At 45.8% G+C, this 27,646-nt stretch overlaps 1 protein-coding gene across 1 annotated transcript in view; it reads left to right on the top strand.

The window, feature by feature from the left end:
* LOC123760316 (filamin-type immunoglobulin domains fbug) overlaps positions 1-27,646 on the top strand; it is a 129,600-nt gene that overhangs the window by 66,111 nt on the left and 35,843 nt on the right. Inside the window, 7 exon segments of the mRNA XM_045745894.2 lie at positions 3,662-3,727; positions 4,569-4,790; positions 5,334-5,594; positions 7,856-8,065; positions 10,197-10,338; positions 11,077-11,156; positions 11,710-11,877. Coding sequence (XP_045601850.2) covers positions 3,662-3,727; positions 4,569-4,790; positions 5,334-5,594; positions 7,856-8,065; positions 10,197-10,338; positions 11,077-11,156; positions 11,710-11,877 — 1,149 coding nt within the window.

Here is a 27,646-nt window from a genome sequence, read left to right as displayed (position 1 = left end):
CCTGTAGCACCTGTACAGCTGCTATGGACGGAAGTACAAAATATCGATTATTCCTTCCCATGAAGAAGACCATGTTTTGTATTACTAATTATTGATGAGAGCAGATGGCAATATTTTGCCGTCGTGCACATATTTTTCCTTGGTCTAGTATAGTATATATTTGTACTAAATTAAGCCTAAGATTACGTATGCTAGGCCTAGGATTACTTTTAGGCCTATGGCAGGGTTGCTTTATGGTTACTATTTCAAATTTTATGCCCTGTGGAATTCAAATTGTATAAAATGTGAACTTTCTTGGAGTACAGCAGTCTGTATTTTGTACCTTCCCTCCATAGTGGGTGTAGGGTCCCTCATTTCTGGATGGGTTGAAAATCATGATGATTTTAATCAGGGTTGACCTGAAGTGTGATGGATCCATGAAATATCATGTCATAAAAGTGTGATTAAACAGGTTTATATTTGCCAGTAAAACAGTCTTAACGTTTTCGAAGCGTTTGTGTGTGTGTGTTAATAGTGAAGAAATATTTTTTTTAATCGTGATACAATTATATGTTCTCTCCGTCTAGATTGGTTTAGTACTCGTCTCTTTGATGTTCCACTTTATCACGCTTCGCCTCTGTGTCATATACCTGGTTACCTGGTTGATGGGGTTCTGGGAGTTCTTCTACTCCCCAAGCCCGGCCCGAGGCCAGGCTCGACTTGTGAGAGTTTGGTCCACCAGGCTGTTGCTTGGAGCGGCCCGCAGGCCCACATACCCACCACAGCCCGGTTGGTCCGGCACTCCTTGGAGGAATAAATCTAGTTTCCTCTTGAAAATGTCCACGGTTGTTCCGGCAATATTTCTTATGCTTGCTGGGAGGACGTTGAACAACCGCGGACCTCTGATGTTTATACAGTGTTCTCTGATTGTGCCTATGGCACCTCTGCTCTTCACTGGTTCTATTCTACATTTTCTTCCATGTCGTTCACTCCAGTACGTTGTTATTTTACTGTGTAGATGACGTTCAAAACTGCTGAAAATCCAGGTGGAGCGGGCGACAGGCAGGTGTTAGGACGTGTCTGTCTGGGGGTCGTCTTGGGACTGTGAACACGCTGCACCGTCTCTTAAGGACAAGTAAGTGCTCTTTTCTGATTACTTACACTTCCAAAAGTATGGAAAATAGCTGTTGATCCCTTCAAACTTGACTTTTGACCTTTGCCTCACACAGCTTAGGGGAGATTTAAGGTACCTGAAGGCTGCCGACTTGCCAAACAATGTCACAACTTTAGGTAAAGGGTTGTCAAGTACCTTCAAGGGTTCTTCCCTAAGCTGTCTTAGGAAAGCTGAAAGCTGTCTTTAAGGTCAAAGCCAAGTTTGAAGGAAATAACAGCCATTTTCTATACTTTGGAGGCCTAAGCAACTGAAAATAACACTTACTACCCAGGAACAACAATTGCTGCATTGAGGATAACAGAGGGTGAATAATTTAGGTAGACACTAAACTAGGCACTATTGCTGGCAGCTCTAGCATCAACATGACCAGAGTTTCTTTCACCCTATGCCCCTGTTACCTAGCAGTAAATAGGTACCTGGGTGTTAGTCAGCTGTCACGGGCTGCTTCCTGGGGTGGAGGCCTGGTCGAGGACCGGGCCGCGGGGACACTAAAGCCCCGAAATCAACTCAAGATAACCTCAAGAGAAGATAACAACAATGGTTACAAATAATATTTTCATGGAATCATCTAAGTGTACTTACTTGGCACTGACCACGGGGAAGGGAATCATCAGGGAGAAAGCGCCAAGTCATTACGACTATATAGCACTGGGAAGGGGTCAGGATAAGGACCTCGGATGAGATGGAGAAAAGGAATGGTGCCCAACCACTTGGACGGTCGGGGATTGAACGCCGATCTGCATGAAGCGAGACCGTAGTTCTACCGTCCAGCCCAAGTGGGGAAGCGAGGTCTAATTCATTGTCCCCCGCCTATTAGCCTTGTACCTGTTGCGTTATAATTAAAGTATTCTGACGATGGAATTGTGTGTACGCTCATGAGGACCAAATTTAGAATATGATGAATTGAAAGTTGCTTTGTTTTGAGTTTTAAATCCATCCCCGGCCTAGTTAATGTGTACTTTACGTGTTCAGCTTATGTAGTTAATGGTGTACTTTACGTGTTTAGCTAATGTAGTGTGTGAACTGTCGCATATTGTTATAGACTCAGCTACTCTGAACAAGTTCCAAGTAGCACGGGACCATGGTGAGCCCATAGTGGACTTGCCAGCCACAAGAGTGGTGCCGTGTGTGAACTGTCGCAGCCTAGAGACGGGTGCTAAATCAAGAGGTGGTGAGCATACCATGGCCAGGAGGCGAGGGGTGAGGTGGGGGGGGGGGGGTTGAGGTCATGGTGTGCCCATGACCAAGGAGAGACTGTGGGGTTGCCATCAGTCGGCTCAGTGATGTGTTTTTCCTCTTGCAGGCTCCTCCTTCTACTATAGCAGCGTTGCCAACATGAAAATATTACCCTCCACCTATTAACGCTGGCCATTAGACTGCACTCATCCCCCTTACTAGAATTAATGTAGCTTTAAGGCACAATTGATGGGATAGATATATATATATACCCATTGTTTACTAGGAACTAGTATCTCGGAATTAACGTAAACTGTAGAACTACTTGTCTTAACTACTCTTTCATTGCAACTTGTACAAGGGGACTAACCCGCAGAAGCACTGGGTTTAGAAGAGACTGACAGGAGTACAGGTCCTGTACTCCTGTCAGTGCTGTTTCTCGAGCCTTTGGATCCATGACACTATAGGTACAGCCAACAGATTAATACAAAGAATAGTCACGGTATTCACAAAATAACCAAAATTTACTGCATGAATTGTGTAAATTGGGAAGATCTTAAGTTCATCATTGGATAGCCACGTTGCAACCCGTAGGGTATGGTTAGTTGAAGGAGACAGACTATCAGGTGGTGGTGAACCGAACCCCAGTGGCGGGGAACGGAACCCAGTGGCGGTGAACCAGACCCCAGTGGCGGGAAACGGAACCCAGTGGCGGTGAACCAGACCCCAGTGGCGGGGAACGGAACCCAGTGGCGGTGAACCAGACCCCAGTGGCGGTGAACCAGACCCCAGTGGCGGGAAACGGAACCCAGTGGCGGTGAACCAGACCCCAGTGGCGGGAAACGGAACCCAGTGGCGGTGAACCAGACCCCAGTGGCGGGAAACGGAACCCAGTGGCGGTGAATCTAATCCTTGCCCAGAATCGTTAGCCTAACACACTTCACCGTCGCCGCCACCCTCGGCTCACCATCACCGCATTTCCTTCAAGAACAAATAGATTTCAATTTGAATGAGTTGCCTCGATAGCAATTGTATCTTCGTAATGTTACGGCTGTATGAATGGTTATCATCAATTCTTGAAATAATGATTTCATTCATATCATCCCTTCATTCTTTTGGTTTCCAGTGTGCTTATTCATACGGCTTCTGCTCATGTTTTAATATCTTTATTAATATGATCTGTTATAATCTTTACTGACCATCACTCGCGGGGATTTTCTTGACCCATTACCCGGTGGGTAGTGGAGGCCACTACCCGTAACTGCACTAATTATCTGCTCCTAACCCTCCTCCAACACCACCTCCAACACCCTCACAACTCCTCCTCACCAGCGAGACGACTAAGGAACCTTCAAGGCTCCTCCAAGCTCAGAACCAGGACCTTAATCATCGACAAAGGTCAGTGTTGCGGTCTTGATGATCGCTGTAGCTCTGATCACAGTGCACAAGCCTAGGGCCAGATTTAAGAAAGCATTTACGCAAGCACTTACGAACGTGTTCATTTTTCCTCAATCTTTGACGGCTTTGATTACATTTATTAAACAGTTTACAAGTATGAAAACTTCTCATTCAACTGTTGTTATTGTTATAAACATCCTTCTGGTTCTTCGGAGCTCATTAACTGTTTAATAATTAGAAACAAAGCCGACAAAGATTGAGAAAAGATGTACAGGTTCGTAAGTGCTTGCGTAAGTGCTTTCGTGAATCTGGGCCCTAGTTACCTACCAGTAAAAAGGTTACTTCTAGTGGCCCTTGTGTCCGTCTTGGAGTAACAACTAGCTTTTAAAAGATCAATTGACAATTCTTTTGCGAGTAGATTTAGCAGTTCTGCAGTGTGAAGATGTTTAGCAGTATGTTAACCTGGAGCTCAAGCCAGGATGGTTGGGAGTTCCCTGACTTGTTCAGTCAGTCGAGGCTTCTTGAGGCTGCAAACCTTTTGGAAGTTAACATATAAGTCACACCTGTTCAGCTTTTATTTTCTTTAAAGTGTGTCCTTTATAAATGGAGACCTTTAAAAGAGAGTTTTAGAATTGGGGGATAAAATAGCACGTCACTGTTCTCTTTTTTCAATATTTGCATCAAATGAGAATTGTCATCTACTGCCATATAAGAGAGCAACGTAAATTATAAAAATGTTTCTAAAGATCTGTTTTGTGGAATTTTATGGTAACGCTCGATGTTTTGAGCCGCAGTGTGTTTAGTTGTTTGTGAATGCGAGCAAGGTTTTTTCTGACCCCAGACGATACCTCTGATGGAGGGGCGTCGGTTGACGAGTCGCCACCCCACCAGCGCCTCTCCTCCGAGCAAAGGTCAACTTTACTCCAGAGTGACGAGCGTTTCTCCGCCTCCACCCGCATGCACCCCGCCCCCACGCCCTCCTCCATGACCGCCAGCATGCACACCACGCCCTCCTCCATCACCACCATCAGGAAGACGGAGGAGAAATTAACCACAACCGGAGGTAAGGCATATGTTGCAACCACACAAGTTGGGGAGTGGACAAACAGCGGCCCATAATGGGCTCAAGAATCGAACACCAAAATTCATTTAGGGAAGGCTGTTTACAGTCTTGCACAGTTTTACACATACCTTGTAAATGGCCCAAAATTCACGGATGGTAAGAAAGGAAAGTGAGGACATTTCAGTGTAGACAAATGGAGGTGCTGAAGGTGGGAAGATAGTGTAGTGGGAAGGGAACTATCAAGAGAAAGCGCCAAGCCATTACTATTATAAAGCCATTGGAAGGGATCAGGATTTGGGATGGGACGGAAGGGGAGGGAATGGTACCCAATCACTTGGACGGGGATTAAACGCCGACCTACAAGAATGGAGACCGTGATTCTACCGTCCATGCCCCAGTGTTTGGTCTGCTCTACCTTCCAGTCCCCAGTGGTTGGTCTGGACCACTGTAAGCTTACCAGAAAGAGCCTAGTTTATATCACAATGTCTGTTACTGTTTGACTGGCTTTATGATCCTTTGTAATATCACACATCTGATTGGCAGAGCATCGTGTGACCTCGAGCGTGGGTGAGAGTGGGGGCAGCGCTCCCCTGGGGCTACCACCAGACGGCAGGAGAGGCGCCAGGCCAGACCACACCCACCCTGCCTTCGACCAGTCCCTCACCATCAGGAGAGACCTCACAGAAACTGGAGAAGTCCTCCTCCACAGAGACGGCGCCCATCCTAGAAGAGACCACTTCCCTACTGGAAGAGACGACGTCCATCTTAGAAGAGACACCGTCCAGAACATGGAATCTACAACATGTAAGTTAACGGTGAACAAATCCACAAGGGCCGTGATGAGGGTTCGAACCGACGTCCGAGAGGATCCCAGACGCGCCTTAATCAACTGTGCTACGACATGGAAAAAGAATTGCAACCGGGAGTTCAACTGCCCTGCCTGTGTCAACCAGGAGGCCTGGCCGACGACCGGGCCGCGGGGACGCTAAGCCCCGGAAGCACCTCAAGGTAGCCCTCACACGGATCCCGCAGTCTCTCGGAGACACAAACTAGGATTTTACATTTGATGCATCACGCTATTGTGTTTCTGTGTGTAAAGAAGGGAGAAGACGTAGGATAGCTTATTGACAGAGCTCGGGTGCATGAGGGGAATTGTGTAAAACCCTGGTTTGTGTCTCGGAGAGGCTGCAGGACCCGTGTGAGGCCAGTTGAACTCCCGGTGGCAATTCATTTCCATGTCGTAGCACAGTTGATTAAGGCGCGTCTGGGATCCTCTTGGACGTAGGTTCGAACCCTCATCACTGCCCTTGTGGATTTGTTCATTTGATGCATCACGCTATTGTGATTTCTATGTGTAAGTTAACGGTGTTTTATTGTTGATATGGTTTCTGTAGCACAGTGGTCTGCGTCCTTGGCTCACGGTCAACCTATCATCTTACAAATTACGTCTGAATTTGGCCGTTTGCCCGTATGGCCAAAAATGGACGTAATTTGAAAATTAAAAAAAAAATTGGGGATTTTTTTTTTCAAAACAGTAAGTTAATGGTCCTCTGGTAGATTAGGAGGGCAGGAAGTTCTCCTAAAGTTTCAAAACGTAATGAAAAACTTTCAATTAAAGTTTCCTCTCCTAACCTAACAAAGTAAGCCGGAGGACTCGAACAGAAAACGGGACAGTACATAACAAAAGTAGATTTCATTTCAAATTAAATCCATTTTTGGTCATAGCGCGCATACAAGCGAAAAGCGACGGTATTTTTAAGAGGACGGGTTGCACAACCAACGGACCTCCAGGCTCAATTTACGGGCAGGACAGAAACAATGGGTACGTTTAACAAACTTCCACCCGGAAGTTGGTCAAATGTTGTGGGTTGCCTCCTGTCAAAGGTTAGTAGTTGGCCTAGGAGGGTGAAGGGGGGGGGGGGCTCCTCGATAGATCCAAGTAGAGGCTTCCTGTCACAGAGACGGGAATGATTTAGGAAGATACTGTGTTGGTAGGGGGCCCAACAACTCGTTGAGGCGGATCACTTACTGGGGGGCCTCTTAGTGTCACGAAGATCCTTCATCACAGTCTTAAAACTTGGCATTTGGTTCATAGGCCTTGACCACCATTAGTGTTGTATCACGGCACACATACACACGTGTGTGTGTGTGTGTGTGTGCGCCGTGTATGTGAAATGTGTGTGCTGTGTGTGTGTGAAATCATATCATGATTTCAATGATATTGAAATCATTATATCAGTGCTTCAGTACCTCGGAATTTCCTGGAATTTAACTGTTAAACTTGACAACAGAGAAACCAATATTTGACCAGACCACACACTAGAAGGTGAAGGGACGACGACGTTTCGGTCCGTCCTGGACCATTCTCAAGTTGATTGTGAGAAGTTACTTCAGCCACGTTATTGTGACTCATCGCCTGCAAACCAGTATTTCTCTGTCGAACTTAGTGAACCATTAATGTAACACTATAGATGAACACTGGGATGCTCTCGGACGTAGGTTCGAATCCTCGTCATGGCCCTTGTGGATTTGTTTACTATAGATGAACTTCACAAGTTTGGGTTCTGGGTTAGTGTTCCCAGCGCGTGTACAGTTGTACTGAAACAGTGTACAGGAAACAAGTGGAAATGGATTTTGTGTTTAATATTTTTAAGGGTTTGAATCAAAGAGATGTATGAAGGTGGATTTCACTTGTGTGATGCCTGATTTTTGTCGACTAATAATTGAAGAGTTTTCTATAATTCGATCCTTAATGGAGCAAATGGCATTTAAAACGCATGCTTAATTACTATACTACATAAAGACATACTCCAATGTGGTCTGACATAGGTTGTAGTGTGTGTGTGTGGATCCTTATACTTACAAATTTACTCCGGGCCTTGCCCCGCAGGAGATTCAGCACCGCTCTTGTGCCAGGTAAGTCCACTACGGGCTCACCATAGCCCGTGCTACTTGCCCCGCTCCTGTGCCAGGTAAGTTACGGGCTCACCATAGCCCGTGCTACTTGGAACTTGTTCCGAGTAGCTAAATCTAAAACAACCACCCCCACCTTGCCCCGGCACCAGACCTGAGCTCCAGCGCCACCTCTGTGGACGTCGTGGACGCCGTCAGCCACCGCCTCCACACCCCTGCTGCCACTCGCCACACCCTCGACCCCTCTAGAGTGTCTGTCAGCGGCCCTGGCGTCAGACTAGTGTCTGTCAGTTCTCAGGCGGAGTTCACCGTGAGCACGCCGCAGCCGCTGCATCAGGAGGAGGTGAACGTCAGGATCACAGGTGAGGAACGTCCAGCCGCTTGTGTTCTTCTGATGCTCCTGCTTGCTATATCAGAGTTCTTTCTTGCCTTGTTAGCATCTTTGGGGATTCTTTCTTAGATGCTCTTATTTACTAGTGTACTGGATACTGGTAGTGTCGAGCCTTACACACGAAAGTTCACGTGGTGAAGGAAGTATTACAAATTTGAAGCATGTTGACCTTGACTTTAGTTAAACCTTATTTGGATATAAAGTTTAATCTGTAGCAAGAATGCACTAGTTAAATTTGTCGGTTATTTTCCACTGTTGCACTTTTATTTGCTATTTGCACGTGAGCACCTTTACTGTAGTTTTTAATTGGGTTCCCCCCCCTCCCCTTGGTGGTGGACGCTCGCCCTCCAGATGTGGAGTACCTGTGGCGCCTGCCATGACCTGACACGACCTGTGGCGCCTGACACGACCTGACACGACCTGTGGCGCCTGACACGACCTGACACGACAGCCTTACCGCGCCACCACACTCGACCATCACTGCTTACCACCCTCACTTCCACCCGCCCCTTTCTCTTGTATCTGTAAATTGTTGTGCGAATATTGCTTATTACTGCACTACGAACTTTGTCTGGGACTTGTATTCGTTTGCGGTGTGGTTTATGGAGGAAAATTGGTGTAAGTAGCAAGTATGTTTTGTACAATATACAGGAGACGTCTACAAAAAGTCGTAAGCAGTGCTCTTCACTGGCGATATTCTCAAGAGTTCAAACTCGGGAAAGGATAATCTATAATGTATCTGATTCTCCTTACACATCTTAAGCTAACTAGCCAATTGGGGTACTGAGAGTAATATTTTGAGAGGGATAATTTAGGCAGCAGTTTCCAGCACTTATCCAGACTTGATTACAGAGCATGAGAGACAGTCATGGAGAGTGGTGACTATGTGCCCCCCCCCCTCCCCTATATCTCTGTCTCTGTGTCTCTGTCTCCCCACCCACCATGAAGTCCCTGTCTAGTGTATAAAACTGTTGTTTAGTCTGATATGTAGATGAAATGTACCTTTATATTCATTTGCATGAAGTAATTTCCTTTAATTTCAGATTGTGTGTGTATATATATATATATATATATATATATATATATATATATATATATATATATATATATATATATATATATATATATATACATACACACATACATATATAATGTGTGTGTGTAATATAAGAGTAATATAATAATATAATAGTAATGAACCTTATATTAATGGCCAAATATCTACATTCTTAGTCTTGTTTTATTATTATTTGTATAAATTAACTGAGAATGTAAATAAAAGTTAACTTGGTGATTTTATTTTATTTAATATATTTACCAAACTTAGTCAACTCCACTGAGGTCCAATGTCACTTGTGGCAAGTAGCGTGTCCCCTTATGTGTAACTTTCCTACATGTCACACCTTGCCACCTTAGGTACATTACCGTGTGTACTATGTGTACATTGTGACGTCAGTATCACGTGATGTATCCCAGAGACAATCTCCGGTGCAGGACGGGGGATCGAACCGGGCGGATCTAAGGTTGTGTAGGCTTTAGTATTTCATGGTCTATTGGTTAAGGCGCACGTGTTGGGGTTACCCAGATGGCTGGTTCGATCCCCGTTTTGATCCCTGCATATATTATACGTGTTTCTGAATTCTTCTTCACAAGACATTAAGGCTATGCTATTGCCTGTATACATCTAGGCTGTGCAGATCCTTGTACGTGCTCGCATCACATCTTAACCGTACACCACATTCGCCATTAATAACAAAAATGTTGTTCGCCATGTTCTCCCCCCTCCTTCCCCACGCACATCCGCTTCTTGACAACGCCTTGTACCAACTGTATGACTTACAATACATGCAGCGTATTGTACTCTCTACAGCCCACTAACACACTGCTCCTTGGCAACTTTGACCACACACACACTGACCAAGCTTGTCAACCTTGGCTCTGCATGCACACCTTGCCAGTACACAAGTCTCCAGTGTGCGCATGTCGACACTACATGGGTGCCATACTGTGTGACTGATCCACCACTACGTGGGGTGCCATACTGTGTGACTGAACCACCACTACGTGGGTGCCATACTGACGTTACCACCATGACTGGGCAGGTCCTGGGAAGCGGATGGTTCCGGTGGCGACCAACGACACGTCGGATGGGGATGTGATGGCGGCCTTTACACCCCTCGAGGTCGGGGAGTACCTCGTCGACGTCCGTGTGGGTGACGCCAGGGTCCCCAACAGCCCTTTCAGGTAAGACGCCGCCGCGGGTTCACCTGCGGTCGTGCTAGGAACCTCAGGTGTTATATGAAGGTCATTCAGGGTTCGTGCACCTTGCTACGGCAAGTGTCATTCACGAAGGCAAGAGTGTCACGGGGGAAAACCCGGGCCTTGTGTGCCTCTCCAATAGCTCCAGGACTATTGTCTTCAATAGTTCCTCCAGTATACTGCAGGAGAAAGTGTTATCCGTAGTTGAGGTTTCCGTGATTTAGTTGCCCTGATTCTGACTTGTCTACCAAAACACTTGCCTCGCCACCCCCATGTTCCCAGCCGACTGACGGCCAGCGATTGTCTTGTGCTCGTGTCCGTGAGAGAGTGGTGGGGGTGCTGGGAAAATGGTGGGTAGTGTAACGGGAGTCGGGTCGTGAAGAGCCCTCACCCACGGGTGGTTGTTAATGTCTTCAGTTCCAGGTCAACGACAATTCATATGGGTGCAGTAAGATTATGGTGTCCAGCAATAGCTGGAGGCGTCCAACAATAGCTGGAGGCGTCCGATAACAGCTCGAGGCGTCCGACAATAGCTCGAGGCGTCCAGCAATATTTAGCCTTTTAATAACTGTTAATAAAACTGTTTATCTGAAGGATGTGCCTTGTATTTACTTCATGATGCAATTTTATGAAATTTATCTCTGAGAATATTTTAGTGTGTGTGTGTGTGTTTCGATAGGCGTTATGTGCACAGTGAACCATTGAGTATTTGTGTGTCGGCAGGTGCTACGTGTACAACTCCCAGGAGATCCGCGTCGGGGCCATCCCCAACGGCATCGTGGGTAGACCCGTCGAGTTCGAGAGTAAGTCTTTTGAGAACTTTTGTCCATGCACTTGACTGATACTGCTATGTGCTGTGAATGGGGTTTATCAGTTGGGTATGGGGTTTATCAGTTTCATGCTGGACATTATCTTGTCCAGCATGAAATACAGAACGTCATTGAACAAATCCACAAGGGCCGTGACGAGGATTCGAACCTGCGTCCGAGAGCATCCCTGACACAGCCTTAATCGACTGAGCTACGACAGGGTTAAATTCGAAGAGGGAGAACGGCTTATTGACATAGCTAGAGTGCAGGGGGGAGTTGTGTAAAACCCTGGTTTGTGCCTCTGAGAGGCTGCGGGATCCAGTAAGTTTAGTAGAACTTCGGTTTCAACTCTTTTTAATCCTGTCGTAGCTCAGTCGATTAAGGCAGTGTCTGGGATGCTCCCGGACGCAGGTTCGAATCCTCGACACGGCCCTTGTGGATTTGTTCTTTGAATTATCACGTTAGTGTGATTTCTGTGTGCAGTGTCAGAACGTCATTGTAAACTCGATTTGTAATTCTACGTCTCTTGTCCGATTCTTGCTCGTAGTCGATGGATCATCAGCTGGGTCGGGCAACCTGGAGATTCTGGTTAATGGTGGCCACGTGACCTCGTACGTCAGGAACCTGGGCCAGCAGAGGTTCCTGGCCTCCTTCGTCCCGCACTCCGCCATCCGTCACACCGTCGAGATGCGCTTCAACGGGGAGAAGGTCCCTGGTGAGTGTTGCATCCCTCTTGTGTTGGGGCAAATACTTTAACGGGTGACTGTTTCATCCACCTTGTGTTGAAGGAGCGTCGGGACCGCTCCAAAACAGTTGCTATGCTGCACAGAAAATGCCATACTTACCAAATTGTGTATTTTTATTGTTGACCAGACCACACACTAGAGACTGAAGGGACGACGACGACGTTTCGGTCCGTCCTGGACCATTCTCAAGTCGATTGTGACTAGAGGACACCATATGTCGTCCTCGTCTCCTACTCATATATGGACGTCACTCGCAACATTACAGTTTTCATGTTTTTCTCATAAAGTGTCTTGGTGGCCACGCAATTGCTTGCCAAGGTTATACATTAATTATGCAACAAGAAGAGGATGATGATTCCAAGCACCAAGCCCACTCAGTACGAGCCTAAGAACATTATACCATTCATGCAAACCATTTGCTAGTGATTAAGGTGAATGTATGTGAAACATCCGATAGCCTGTGTTGATATTATGCTATCTGGTGAAAAATGCCTTACCCCCGGCGTAAGATTACATCAAGACGTTAGTGCGGGAACCCGTTGTGGCTGCCAGCTGTTTGATGCCAGGAATGTGCCGCGTATCCTCCACCGCTTCCCCGCTTTCTTCTAACATCCCGGCCTGCTTCCCGCTTTCTTCTAACATCCCGGCCTGCTTCCCGCTAACATCCCGGCCTGCTTCCCGCTAACATCCCGGCCTGCTTCCCGCTAACATCCCGGCCTGATTCCCGCTAACAACCCGGCCCACCCACACCACCATGCCTGCCTCCACCACACCCACACCACCAAGCCTGCCTCCACCACACCTGCCTCCACCACACTGGCAGGCCTGGCTTCCCTACACGTTCTCCCCGCTCTTGTAGTCATGTCTATTAATTGTTTCCAACATTTTTCTCGACGATGTGCTTGGACTGTGTTTATGGCTTGACCGAGACGAGTTGTTGTGGTTGGCACGGGCGCAGAGACCAGCCAGGTGCCGAGTCAAGAGAGATGCAGCAGGAAATACAGCTGCACAAGGAGAAAACATGTGTCTTGAGCAATTAATGTTTATATATTGCAGCGTGTGGCAGCTGTTGCCCCCCCCACCTCATCAGTGGTACCAAGGAAGCAAAAACGGAATGTATCTTAGAAGTTTATAAGCGTATTTTGTTATATATACATCGTATTTATATAGAAAGAGGGGGAAATCGTATTGGATAAACAGCTGGTGGGAAGGTTTGGTGGTTGATAGAGGCATGAGAGTAAAGGTTAAGAAAGGTAAGATGGGTGTAGGAGAGGCAGCAAGGGGAAGAGGGCAAGGGGGAGAAGGCATGGGGAAGGGGGGGGCAAGGGGGAAGGGGGAGGTCCTGGCCTACTTGCGGCTGGAGGCGGCGGGGCGCTAGTGACTGAGCCGCCTCCACCACGCTCACTACTCTCGCAGCGTCCAAGTCTCCCGCTAACTCCTCTGACTCTCGTATCAATATTGCGTTCTCGTTGGTGTTGTGACTGTATGAAACTGTTGGTGTAAAATGGTGGTTGATAAGTGGTGAAAGTTTGCTGGTGTGAAGTGCGTCAAGGGGGCCACCTCGGACCTGGGATATATATATATATATATATATCTACGCGCCTGCATTCCTCAGACGGTAGGACCTACTTGCTCAGAAAGTTTTCTTGTCTTCGACTCCTCCTCCTCCTTCTCCTGGGCGTGCTCACTCCTGGCTGGTTGTGCGTGGTGGTGGTGGAAGTTTGGTGGTGGTGGTAGTGCCGTGGTGGTGGTGGTAGTGTGGTGGTGTTAAGATACTGACTGTTAAGTTGGTGGTAATATGGTAGCACTTCCTGGTGTGAGGAATGGCAGTTGTTTGACCCTTGTCCCGCTTCTCTCATCCTCACACACCCCACCACACCTCCCTCACACTCCACCACACCTCCCTCACACCCTACCACACCTCTCCACCACACCTCCCTCACACCACACAGACTATGGAAGGGTTGAACTAGACATCCATTCGTGGCTTTTTAACGCTCAAGGGAAGTTTTTTTTCATTTTTTTTTTATCTTGGATCATTTATAAATGATACAAGAGCTGAGTAGAGGTAGTGACTGATGTGGGGAGGCGCGGCCCTGGGGCTTGAAGGTAGATGGTGTCGGGGGTAGAAGTAGGAGGGGTGTGACCTGGTGCATGAAGGTAGAAGTAGAGGAGTGTGACTTGGAGCATGAAGGTAGAGGGTGTGTGTGGGGGTAGAAGTAGTGGAGTGTGACCTGGAGCATGAGGGTAGATGGTGTGGGGGTAGAAATAGTGGAGTGTGACCTACACTGTGGCGTCACACCGTCCTGGTACTCGCCTCACTCACTACTGGAAAGTGAAGTCTAACTCTTTATGCCCCCTTTAATACCCTTATTGTACCTGTTGTGGCGTTATAATTGAACTATTTTCACCTACGAATTCTTTGGCGAATTTGGCCTTAACGTTGTGGATGGAGGTGGCTTCCACAGCTTCCCGGGCATTGCTCTTGTTGACTCCTCACACACGGTGGTGGGACTATTTCCTAACATTTCTTTTACTCATTTCCGTTTTCCAGCTTCCACTTGTGTACTCTCGTCCTGTTATCTCTCACTATAAGGACGCTGCCCATGCCCACCTTGTCAGTTCCCTTCAGTATTTTGTATGTTGCGATCAAGTCCCCTGTTTCTCGACGGATATGAGGTCTAGTTTTTCTTAATCTATCCTGACAGCTTGGCGCTCTTAGCCGTGGCATTAATTTTGGTGCAAACGTTTGTACTTCAATTTCGTTTTATGCTTCACGAAAATGCGGATTTCGGGCCGATACTGCAAATTCCAGGATTGGTCTAACGAAAGCTGTGTAAATTGCCTTGGAAGGGGTCCTGATTTAGTATTTTTTTGTTAAGATGTTTGCCAGCGTTCCCATGTACTGGCGATGTACTAGAGTGTGTGTACACCTCGGGTGTTAATGTTGGAATAATACCCACTCTTAACCCTCTCTCTTTTGGTCTCGAGTTTTGGACGAGTCTTGGTCTCTTTTCTCCCTTTCTCATCTTCATTAACTTACACTTGTTTGGTTTGAATTCTACCAACCATGTGTTGCTCCATGTCACATGAGTGAACTGGGGCGCAAAGTGTGTACTCACCTAGTTGTGTTTGCGGGGGTTGAGCTCTGGCTCTTTGGTCCCGCCTCTCAACCGTCAATCAACAGAGTTGATTGACGTGTGTGTGATTGATGTGACTGTGTGTGTGTGTGGGGGGGGGGGGGGGAGGGTGTTGGTGACAACATAGCGGGAGGCTTGTCATGCAAGTAGTCAAGGTGGTGGTTGTCATCACCCCAGCGGCGGCGCAACAAGGTTAATATGTGGGTGTTGTGTACAGTTGTGGTCCTGTGTACAGTTGTGGTCCTGTGTACAGTTGTGGTCCTGTGTACAGTTGTGGTCCTGTGTACAGTTGTGGCCCTGTGTACAGTTGTGGCCCTGTGTACAGTTGTGGCCCTGTGTACAGTTGTGGCCCTGTGTACAGTTGTGGCCCTGTGTACAGTTGTGGCCCTGTGTACAGTTGTGGCCCTGTGTACAGTTGTGGTCCTGTGTACAGTTGTGGCCCTGTGTACAGTTGTGGTCCTGTGTACAGTTGTGGCCCTGTGTACAGTTGTGGTCCTGTGTACAGTTGTGGTCCTGTGTACAGTTGTGGCCCTGTGTACAGTTGTGGTCCTGTGTACAGTTGTGGTCCTGTGTACAGTTGTGGTCCTGTGTACAGTTGTGGTCCTGTGTACAGTTGTGGTCCTGTGTACAGTTGTGGTCCTGTGTACAGTTGTGGTCCTGTGTACAGTTGTGGCTCTGTGTACAGTTGTGGCTCTGTGTACAGTTGTGGTCCTGTGTACAGTTGTAGTCCTGTGTACAGTTGTGGTCCTGTGTACAGTTGTGGTCCTGTGTACAGTTGTGGTCCTGTGTACAGTTGTGGTCCTGTGTACAGTTGTGGCTCTGTGTACAGTTGTGGCTCTGTGTACAGTTGTGGCCCCTGTGTACAGTTGTAGTCCTGTGTACAGTTGTCCTGTGTACAGTTCCCCCAGCATTGTTCCTTTTGTTGTTTATTATAAGTTCCATATAGTTTTACCAAATTAAGGCAGGGAAGTTCTGTTTTTTCCCCCCAGAGTCTCTAACTTAACCTCCCCCACATCAGCCTCTCTTGGCCCCTCCCCCTCTCTCCTTCTGTCTCCCCCTCCCTCTGCCTCTCCCTCTCTCTCTACAACATCCTCTCCCTTCCTCTGCCTCTCCCTCCTCCTCCTCTGCCTCTCCCTCCTCCTCTGCCTCTCCCTCCTCCTCCTCTGCAACATCCTCTCCCTTCCTCTGCCTCTCCCTCCTCTACCTCTCCCTCTCTCTGCTCTTGAAATGTCCGCTGTGTTCCAGCCGACAGTGATTATTCTCGCGAACAAAATTGACTGTCCTCTACCCTAGTCTTCAGGTATTATAACATGTTTTGTGTTATCATTCTTCACTGTCATAAGTGTAACTCACAGTAATTACCTGGTTACTGCATTCACACGCGGTTACGACCGGGGGGGAAATTTCCTGCCAATTACACACAAAAAACAGCATTGTGTGATTATGACGTTACCCACTTTTTGTCCCTGGTAGTGTTATTTTCTGATGGCTTATGTCTCCAAAGTGTAGAAAATGGCTTTTTTCCGCCCATAAACTTTCTGAATTTAACTTTAAACTTTCTCCACAATCGACTTGAGAATGTTCCAGGACGGACCGAAACGTCGTCGTCCCTTCATTTTCTAGTGTGGTCTGGTCCCCATAAACTTTGCTTTGACCTGTGTCTCAGACAGCTTAGGGAAGACTGTCTTACAGGTTCCTGAAGGCTGGCGACTTGTGGGACAAAGTGTCAAGGCTCTTAGATACGAGTCGGCAGGCTTCAAGTTCCTTCGAGACGTCTTCCCGGAGCTGTCTGAGGCATAGATCAAATCAAAGTGTGGAGGCATAAGAATTTAGAAAATAACACTATACCCAGGGACACTAGAAATTGTTATAGTTATCAGAGGCAATTTTCACAGCAGCTGGTGTACAGGGGGCGCCTGGTACTGGTAGAATACCAGTATGAGGCGACTGTACCTCATTCAGTCACTCACCTCAGTCAGTCACTCACTCACTCACTCTACTCGACACAGCAACAGGGAACCCACAACCACCACACGCACGTTCCCGCCAAATCACTCGGAGTAGACGTGCCGTGTCTGGCACGCGGGAAGTGCCGGGTTAATGTTTACAGTTATGACACGGCGGGCCGGGCACGGGTCCTCCCGCCACGGCGGGCCACGCTCAGGACACGGCTGAAGAAAGCAGAGATGAAGGCAGTGTATATAGTCTGCCTGTAGTTTATGCTGGTATCTGTCGGAGAGGCCAGCGATGGCTACTTCTGTGGAGGAAATGTTGATTGTACTACATTAATTGCGGTTGCTGTAGGTGGTGGCATTGTAAAGGGGGGGGCTACTGTAGCTGATGCTATTTTAGGCGGGGGACTATTATAGACGAGACTATTGTAGCCTTCGTGGTGGTGGTGTTTTGTAGATTTGAGCTACTTAAAATGGAATTATTGTATGTGGGGCTATTGCAGATGGCGATTTTGTAGGTGGGGGGGGGCTACTTTAGATGGCGTTATTGTAGGTGGAGGGGTACTAGTGTTACGATATTGTCTCGGGGAAGAGAGTATACGAGATACTATGTGTAGTGTACTGAGGGAGACTCAGTAGTGGTGATGGGAGGTGGTATAGCATTATCTTCCTCTTCCTTGAAGCTTCCCTACATGCGTCTACCCCCCCCCCCCTCCCCCCACACACACCTACCTACCTTCCTTCCAAATTCCTTCCACAAATGTGGCGCTACACAGTGTGGTTGTAGAGCAAAGGTAGCACTGCATGTTTGCTCTGCACCACCAGTCCTGGTGACCTCGGTGTGACCTCTCGCCACACACCAGCCCTGGTGACCTCGGTGTCACCACACACCAGGCCTGGTGACCCACATGCGCCGGTAGCTGGAACATGTGTGTGTGTGTGTGTGTGTGTGTGTGTGTGTGTGTCGGTCGGACGCGGAAGTGGCTCGCGTGGCAGTATAGTCAATCACTTGAGTACCATCTTCAGGGAGTATTTGAGAGAGACAACACTTTGCTTTCACCAGCATGAAATGTTTTTGTGTACTTGGGTACACTGTGGTGTTCCCTGGTTGTAGTAGTGAAGGCACAAGTGTTCCCTGTGTATTGTCACAACACTGGAAGACTTCCAGCAGGTGCTACACACCGCTAATATTTTAGCGGAGCTTCCTTCCTGGATTTCCAGGAAAGAGTTTCCGCAATGTAAGATTGCTCAGCGGATTAAAAAAAAATATATTTTTTTTTAACGGGTAAAAGTGTGCAATATACCGAAGTTAATTTAACATGTAATTACTTTAGCGTTAAAACCTAGTGTGTCTTTTATAGTTAATGGAGTCATGGGGATTTGGCAACATTCGTTAATCATTCCAAAAGTGTATGCATGTCGTGACTATTGAAGGTCAACTGTAATTAGGGGTACCTGACCATCCTGTGTCACAAGGGTAGTGTGTAGCTGTCCCAGCACGGGTCCTGCTCATTGCAGGCGAATATCACACAGTTGTGAGGTCTAGCTCCAGGGCTCCGGCACCCAGCTCTTTTTTTAAATTTTGACTAACACGTCTCAAGGATTTATTGCATTGTCATGCTTTCTCTTCAAGGCGGCCGTCTTGCACCACTTATGCTTCAAGATTGTCATGCCTTCACCAGCCGCACCGGATAAAAGGATTTCTGTAAGAGTCTCAGATTCGTTTGTTTTCCAACTGTCCCCCCTCGTCTTGCCATCCTTAAACTGAAAACAAGAATATCCATTGCATGTATTCCACATCAGTATCTTACACGTAGTGATCAGATCACCTTTGGTCCTTCTTCTAGTGTGGTCAGGGTCGGGTATGTATGTGGACGTGTCCTCATACCTGTAACCTCGGGGGTGTGACTTCAGGTGTGTGTGTGTGGTGTTGGCTCCTTACTCACAGGTGTATTGTGCACTCTTCTAGTGAACATTGTTAATACTGTCACGTGTTAATGTTTACCGCATGTCGCGGGCTAAGGTTATGGTGGTCAGGTAGAGGGGGTGACCACCACGGGTCCAGAGTACTGAGCCTCACACACTGGGAAACGATAATGATTCTCGACATGTTCGTAACAGTACAGAAATTCTGTATAATAAGTATTTATATTTTTTGCAACTCGTCTAATTACAAATTACATCGCTTTTCGCTCGTATTCGCACTCAGGCTAAAAAAAACGTAGTTTAAAATGAAATCGGCTCATGAAAAGTGACGTAATGTCCCGTTTTCTGTTTTGGGTCCTCTGGCTGAGGCTGTTAGGTTAGGGAAGGAAACTTTCAATTAACGGTTTTCATGACGTTTTTTCAGACCTTAGGAGAACTTCCTGTCCTCCTAACCTTCCAGAGGACCCTTAACTTGCTGTTTTGGAGAAAAATAATTCCCAAATTTATTTTGAATTATTTTTCCATTTTGAATTTGCTGTCATTTTTGGCCGTAGCGCATACGAGCGAAAAGCGACCTCATTTGTGAGAGGACGAGTTGATGGGTTGTGAAGGGTGGTGATGGTGATGGTGAGGGTGAAGGTGAGAGGTGGTGAGGAGAGGTAAGACGAGGAGGTAAGATGAAGGGTTTAAGGTATGGAGGAAGAGCCGAGGCATGGCCCCCGTACAGTTAACAATGTGTTCCGGTGTTGGAGAGAGAGAGAGAGAGAGAACGCGTTCACCAGACGCAGCCGAGCTCTTCACACTCACGGCTCATGGCTCACGCTAATTGATTCACACACATCTGCAAATTCCTTACACGGAGTATAATTGTTATGAAAATGATAGGGCGAACACTGGGGTTAATTACTCGTGCAAGTTGGATGTCCATGACTCTGGGATAATTATATGAGCTGTCTCTGTCTCTCTTGCTGTCTCTCATGACCTGTTGATGGCGGCCGGTCCCACGACCCCTGGTGAAGGACTAAGAGTGCGTGTGCTCGTGGCAACGTCTGCCACCTGCCTGGAGTTCATTCACTCGTCCTAAGCGAGCAGAGTTGCCACATCAGTGTCACTCTTGTCCTTCCCCTGCATGTGTTGCCTGACATAACTGAGGCGTGTTGAGGGCACCAGACCAGAGGCGAGCAGGGAGGAGGCCACTTCACCTTGGTCTTGACCCAATTATTGACCCGTCTTAAACAGTTAGGATGGCCGTCTTGTATGTTAACTACAGTATTAAGCGTGTTGTTTATGTTCAGTATTAAGTGCGAGTCGGTAATCCTGGCTTGTATTGACAGTGTGGCATTGAGGGGTCTCTGGTGGTGGCTTTGAGGGGAGGGTGGGGGGGGGGGGGAGGAGGGGGTTTGCTGGGCTTGAGCCAAGATGGTACTGTGTCAGGAAGTTTGTAATAATCCTCCTTACTGCTGTAGTCTCGCTCCCTCTGTCATGCTCTCTCTCTCTCTCACTCCCCGCACGCCCTCACTCGCTTCTAAACCAACAACCATCTCCCCCCCCCCACACACCCACCACCACCACCACAACCTCCCACACTACGTACACTTACACCATTGCCACAATTTCTGTATATACGGACCACACTAATCTCCTGGACACTGGTGTGCCGTTCCTTGTTTACATTGGCGGTACAAAAATATTGTGTGGAAAGTTGGTGGGCGAGCGTGACCTAGAGTCTCCCCCCCCCCCCCGTGGGCGTAGCGATTGTTGAGTGAGGGAGGAAGGGAGAGAGGGAGAGGGTGGGGGAGAGGGTTGTTGGTGGGGGTGGTGTGTCGGTTTAAGTGGTGGCGGCGGTGGCTTGCTACGGCTTCTCCGACGTATGAAGGGGAGTGTCTTGGGCCGTGTTGCAGCTGCCTGTGTGTGTGTGTGTGCTCAGTATTTGCCTCTCCTCCCTGGTGCCTTCCTTGCAGTTTCTCTCTCTCTCTCTCCTCTCTCGGACATATTCCCTACTTCAAGGGTCAATTGTATTAATAAAAACCAGGACTGCCGCTAAAACATTTGGTAAAACAAAGGTTAGCGAAAGTCATAGAAGATAAGATATGCCGCCACCCGCACGCTATTGTGAGTTGCTACATAGTGGGGTGGTTATGCACGCGCGTGTACACGCTGTCGGTCACGCACTCTTGCCACTTAATGCATCCACGCACTCGCTTTATGCCTGGCTATTGTCTGGTAAGTCTTAACCCTTAGAGTGCGCCATATTAACGTATACAAGTTCAGCAGACGTCTGTGCGACTTGTCAGTTATCGTTTTTCCTCTACATAAATTTATCATTATATCATATAGTATATAAAAACCAAGATTTTATATTTTTCTGACAATTATTTTGTAAAATAGCCGTTCTTGTTATTATACATAAGACGTAAGACATCAGAAAAACTTACGCAGGGACGTAGGTGAATTGGAGAGCAAAGTGTGGCACGCTGATGGCATTCTACATCCTCCATGAAGATAATGTTAATAAACAAAGCTAAAATCAGGGCACTAAAACAGAAGCCAAAAAGAAACAGGGGAAAAAGGAGGAATCCCCACCTCCATCTAAAAACGTTGACCCAAATATCACAGTAACAAGGTTATCGTGAATAACCGAACTCAATTACGGGCTCACCATAGCCCGTGCTACATGGACATTTCGTTCCGAGTAGCTAAATCTAAAACAACAACAACGCGTCAGCAGCATGTGTCGTCCATCACCTGCCGGGCTCCCCACCTGCCGGGCTCCCCACCTGCCGGGCTCCCCACCTGCCGGGCTCCCCACCTGCCGCGGGCCAATACTCCAGCACTACTTTCCACACCTTGGGCGGCTTGTGTTGACAGTGGCGATGTTTGGTGTACAATGGGGAGTGGAGGCGGGACCTTGTTGACGCTAATATTACCACCGCTGCTGCTGTTGGTGTTCTTGTCGCCCTGTCTTGTAGCTCAACACCTTTGTTAGTCATTCCATCTGTATTCGTGTTTAGCGCTTTAGTGCTACTCATCTCTGCATTACTGCTTTCAGTTTTACCCGAGATAGCAGTATAGATGTTAGAGCGTGTACTTACCATGCATGCCAGGTACTCTTCTAATTGTTGCTTGCGAGAGATTGAACTTCAGCACTTTGGCCCAGCCTCTCTACGTTCATTCAACAGGTGACAGTTTTCCCAGAGCCTGTTGGGCTCTATCATAGCAATATTTGAAGTCTAGTGTAGAGTCTGCCTCTACCTCCTTCACTTATTGGCGCATTATATTTGTTCACTAATGACATTGAATAAATTATTTCAAACTTCTATATGGCTCATTTGGGTACTTAGTTTCCACCTTTGCACCAATGTTCGTGTGCCACCCATTCCGAGGTTGCCATTATGTTCCATCAATTCTCCTGAGAATTTTGTATATGGTAAACATATCTCCCAAGATCCTTCTGTTTTCTAGTAACATTGAGGTTTAAATTCCTTAATCTTTATTCAATACCACTTGTAACCGCAGCGGCAAGATAGTGCTAGGCTTCCCCCCCCCTTCCCCAAGGACACCACACTTCCCCACTCTCTCACCTTCTCACTTACAATCTTCACATTAACTTAAGACATTAGATTAAATGAATTGTAGTAATCACTTAATTCACTACAATTCACTTAATTGTAGATTAAATGAATTGTAGTAATAGCCAAGTTATTCTATCCTGTTGGGTTGTATTTTATTTTCTCAATGTTCCTAGAACTTGATTTGATTAAGCATACACACAGCACTCTTGGTTGCAATTCTTTAGACCATGTCGTGGCGCAATCGACTAAGGTGCGTCTGGGATCATCGTGGATGTAGATTCGAACCCTCATCACGGCCCTTGTGGATTTATTCATTTGCTTAAACATGTTATACAGAGCTTGGATTATTGTTACATCCCATGTATTTCTCGCTTATATAATTTTTAATGTCTCGTCGTTTATTTGATAAGGTTTCACCCGTGTTTTATAATTTCCGAGTAATTTACCCAATAGTTAGGAAATGTATATGTTTATCTCTCAATGTTTGGCAATATGTTTGTTTGTGATGTGTGTCTTTATGTATTAACACGATGTCCTGAACGGGGTGAGAATAGCTTGAGCTACCTCATCCCTTTGTGTGTATTTTACCTCAATAAACTTATTTCAATTTCAAAACCCAATAGTTAGTATCATCCAAACCAAGGTAGGTCCCATACTCTGCCCTTGTTTTAGCCTAGGTAATTACAGCTTACAAAGGCTTCCTTCATGACAAAGTCCCGGCAGCTTTGTAGTGGCATAGTTTAGTATTAATAACTTCCTGTCTACACGTCTCTTGAAATAGGAATTTCACGAAGAGGGTCTTGAAAGTGCTTGAAGCATATCTCCATGCATGACTCTGAACTGGCAAATTTTGCAAAAACTTGTTTGACAATCTCATTTGTCTACTGAAAGCCAGAACATGTTTATGAATGTTTCCAAACATTCTCACGCTGTTATCGGTGTGTGTGTAAAGTGAGATGCTGGTTATCTCGTCCCCAGGGGCTCTCAGCGTTGACTTCCATAACATATGTTATCGTCAGCCCTTCCTGGCAAAGCTCCTAGGTTATCAGGGTCCTCGGGCAGTGCCCCAGTCTCCCGTGTCTATCTAATTTACCCCCTTAATTTTGTATCGTCAGCGAACTTACTAATATAGGTAATCGAACTAATAAAGATTTCTAGACATATCCTGGAGGCGCTTCACTATGATTGGCGGCGCATAGCCCGTGATCTCATCACTGTGACATTTACATACTCTCTAATACATCCATCCGGCTCTCCAATCATTTTAACCTGCCTTAAATATTATAGGATGCAAGATCTAGAGATTTCGTAAAATCTAAGTTTGTTTAAATTAGTTTGTCGTACAGGTGGACGCTTCGTGGTGGTCTTGTTCCATATACTCACTGTCTTGCGCCCAATATCTTAGAAAGGCTCCATTAAAGACTATATATAATTAACATCTTTCAAACTAAACTAGGTGAGGATATTGGATTTTGGTGGACTATCTTGACGTCTTTGCTGGTATTGAGGAACAATATTTGCTATCCATTTGGACTATTGGTAATGTTATTGGCTTTAAGAATAGATTGCTAATAATTTAGCAAAATCTACTTTACATTCCTTCAACAGCACACAGTGATACTTTGTTAGGTTTCAGGGATTTAGTTCTGTTTAATTCTTTCAGCAATTAAAGTCTTTTATATTCATTATATGTTATTCATCATTTTAATCTGTCTCCGGAGGTTGTCTTCACTTGTAAAATCTGACCCAAATATAATAATTACTTATGAGTACATTTCGGCCGCTTTCTCTCCAGTTTCCATCATACACCCAACCACAAAGACGGTTAGTTACCTGTGGTTTAACCCGCCTGTTAAAACATCACATTTCCTGTAATATTATCTAAAAGTTCTTCCACCCGCCTTTCCTCATTCGTAATTTGTACAGATTTGCTTCTAGTTATTGTGTGTGCACTTCAGACGTTAAACATAAGTTGATACACTTGTTTGACTCCTCCATATCAGCCAGTTCTTACCTTTTTGCGTCTTAACCGGCGATTACTGCCTCAAGTATTTTCCAGTTGTATCTGGAATCGTCATACTTTCGCCGTGTTTATATAACCTACACAATACTGTGTAGCTACACTCGTCTCGCTTATTTCTTTGAACTTATCCTCGACAATATTGTTATATTTTAATATCCCGGAAAACGCTTTCACTGGTAACAATGTCTTTGACAACATAATCCCTCCTCTGTACCGCATCTCTTCCATCTTCCCCCCTCCCCCTCTTGCCTCACGTTAGCTGCCATGTGTGTAACATTCCCTGACTCCAGTGTGTGTGTGTGTGTGTGTGTGTGTGTGTGTGTGTGTGTGTGTGTGTGTGTGTGTGTGTGAGAATACCCGCCCCTTCTCCCCTCCGCACACTACTGGTTTACAATAGTGATGTAAACCAGCGCTCTTGTGCCATCCCTTACGACATCCTGCTTTAACAATCATCTTCCCACTTACCATCAATTGTATTCTAGTCGACTTCCTTAGAATTAAAATGTAATTTTATTCACGTTTCGTAAATACTCGACTCGTTCGTCTATTGTGACCATGATCGTCTCCCGTCATGTCTAGGACAATGCATATCACTGCAATATTAATTACTTGTATCCTGTTCATAATTGCTTGAGGTTTATATTGTTAAAAAATCCTCTTGGTTCTGTATGTCAATCTTCATAGTTCCAACCCGGCCTCACACAAGGCTGTTTAAAGCAGCGGCGATCCTCCCCAGACGCATTCATCAATTTTAACATAATGTGTATTAAAAATTGGTTTGTTCTCAGAAATTAATATTAATATACATGGAAAATCTATGTATTAGGCGTGGGATAGGTCAGGTGTTTAGATTCTGTTGGCGATTATTTGTATTTGAAGTACGTGGTCAGTCTGCCCTCCAAACAGACATAAAGGTGATTCTATGCACCCGCCAAACCCCCTGTTTATAAATGAAAAACGGTTTACACACGACTTTCAACTGATTTCGTTCGAACACTTCCGGAACAAGTGCGTCACTGACGAATTTTGTTCAAACCACAACGCTGTAAATGCTTCACCCACGTACTACAAATACAAATAATCGCCAACAGAACCTAAACACCTAACCAATGCCTAAATATGCACAATGTTAATATATAATAATAATAATTTATACCTGTGAAAATTCCGATTTTGAATGAACAGCATGTTAAAATTGACGAATGCATCTTTGGGGTCGACCGCTAGATATAATGGACTCCGTGTGAGGACAGTACGATCTGATTATTGATACACACACACACCCTCTCTTTATTATCTGTTTCGAAAGCATAGGAAAGGGTGGGTGGGTGAGTTAGTGAGTGGGGTCAATGGGTGAGGGAGGGAGGAGGAGGTTGACAAATGACTGACTCGAGCAAACACTTACGGTATATCCCTTCAAGCTTCTGTGAGTCACACGACGGTGAAGGGCTTCCCAGCAAGTACAAAGGTGGCCGCGCCTCTGCCAGCCAGCCAGCCAGCTGGCCGCTGCTGTAATAGTCCTGCACGGAGTACAGAGCCTACTTTTGAGACGATAGCAGCTATACAAAGGTGCATTCTTCCTACCTTCTTCCCCAGAAACGCCCTTCTAGCTTCAGAAGTTAAACAATCGCTGGTCTGTGTATAAAGAACTCAAGTTTTGAGTCATTTGAAATGACTCATTTAGCTAAAGCAAAACCTTCGTTTTCCTTAGGTAGAAAATGGTGTTTTTTGTTAAAGGAATTAATAAATATAAACGAATAAGCAATGAATTATATATTATGGCCAGTGTTCCAGATTATGTTATATATATATATATGTCGTACCTAGTAGCCAGAACGCACTTCTGAGCCTACTATGCAAGGCCCGATTTGCCTAATAAGCCAAGTTTTCATGAATTAATTGTTTTTCGGCTACCTAACCTACCTAACCTAACCTAACCTAACTTTTTCGGCTACCTAACCTAACCTAACCTCTAAAGATAGGTTAGGTTAGGTTAGGTAGGGTTGGTTAGGTTCGGTCATATATCTACGTTAATTTTAACTCCAATAAATAAAAATTGACCTCATACATAATGAAATGGGTAGCTTTATCATTTCATAAGAAAAAAATTATAGAAAATATATTAATTCAGGAAAACTTGGCTTATTAGGCAAATCGGGCCATGCATAGTAGGCTGAGAAGTGCGTTCTGGCTACTAGGTACGACATATATATATATATATATATATATATATATATATATATATATATATATATATATATATATATATATTATTATTATTATATAATATATAATTTATTTATTTATTATATGTTGTACCTAGTAGCCAGAACGCACGTTTTGCCCATTTATTGATGAAGCAACACAAGACAGCTATACAATCTTCTGAACAAAAGTCTGTAAATAACGAGAATAATAATGTCCATGTTTAAATGACTTTCTGGTGAAGTCTTGCAAACGGTCATACTTCCATACACGGCCACGTACGTATGCGCGTACACGGAGTTAGTTACATGTACGGACACGCACCTACATGCTCGGGCATACACGATTTTAGGGTTGAAGATTGCCTTAACGTAATGATTATGGTGGTAGGTCTTGCTTCACTCTTTCCCGCCAGCGGGGTGTGGCGTCGCCGAGGTGGGAGGGTGGGGGGGAGGGCGTGTAGCTTCATGAGGCTATGGCATCACAACAGCATTGCTGTTGTGATGCTAATATTGTGTGTTCAAGATAACAATTGTGTGTGTTCAAGATAATATTGAACACACACAATTGTCAATAGAATGGAAGAGTTATTAGACGACTGGAATATTTATCTATCTTGTTTTTACGAACAGCAACATTGTGAACTCTAACTCTTATGAACTCTTTCTTTTAACAAGAATTCTCCTTCCTCGCACAAAGTACACTGTCTATATTGTCCCTTGCCAGGATTATGGATATTTTTACATCAGTCAGACAATAAAAGTGCGTGCTAAATACTTGGGGCAACATAAATATTAAACTAGACAGGAGTCGAATGCAATATTTTTGCTTGCTATAAATTCGGACTAAAAAAAAAAAAGGGTTTCACATTGGATTCGTCTAGAGAAATTTGATAGGATCATCCCCTCATAGATCATTGC

The sequence above is a fragment of the Procambarus clarkii genome, chromosome 39 (assembly GCF_040958095.1).
Source record: "Procambarus clarkii isolate CNS0578487 chromosome 39, FALCON_Pclarkii_2.0, whole genome shotgun sequence".
Taxonomy (NCBI): Eukaryota; Metazoa; Arthropoda; class Malacostraca; order Decapoda; family Cambaridae; genus Procambarus; species Procambarus clarkii.
The sequence above is the reverse complement of the archived record's forward strand: the minus strand, read 5'-3'. Positions and strand labels throughout refer to the sequence as shown.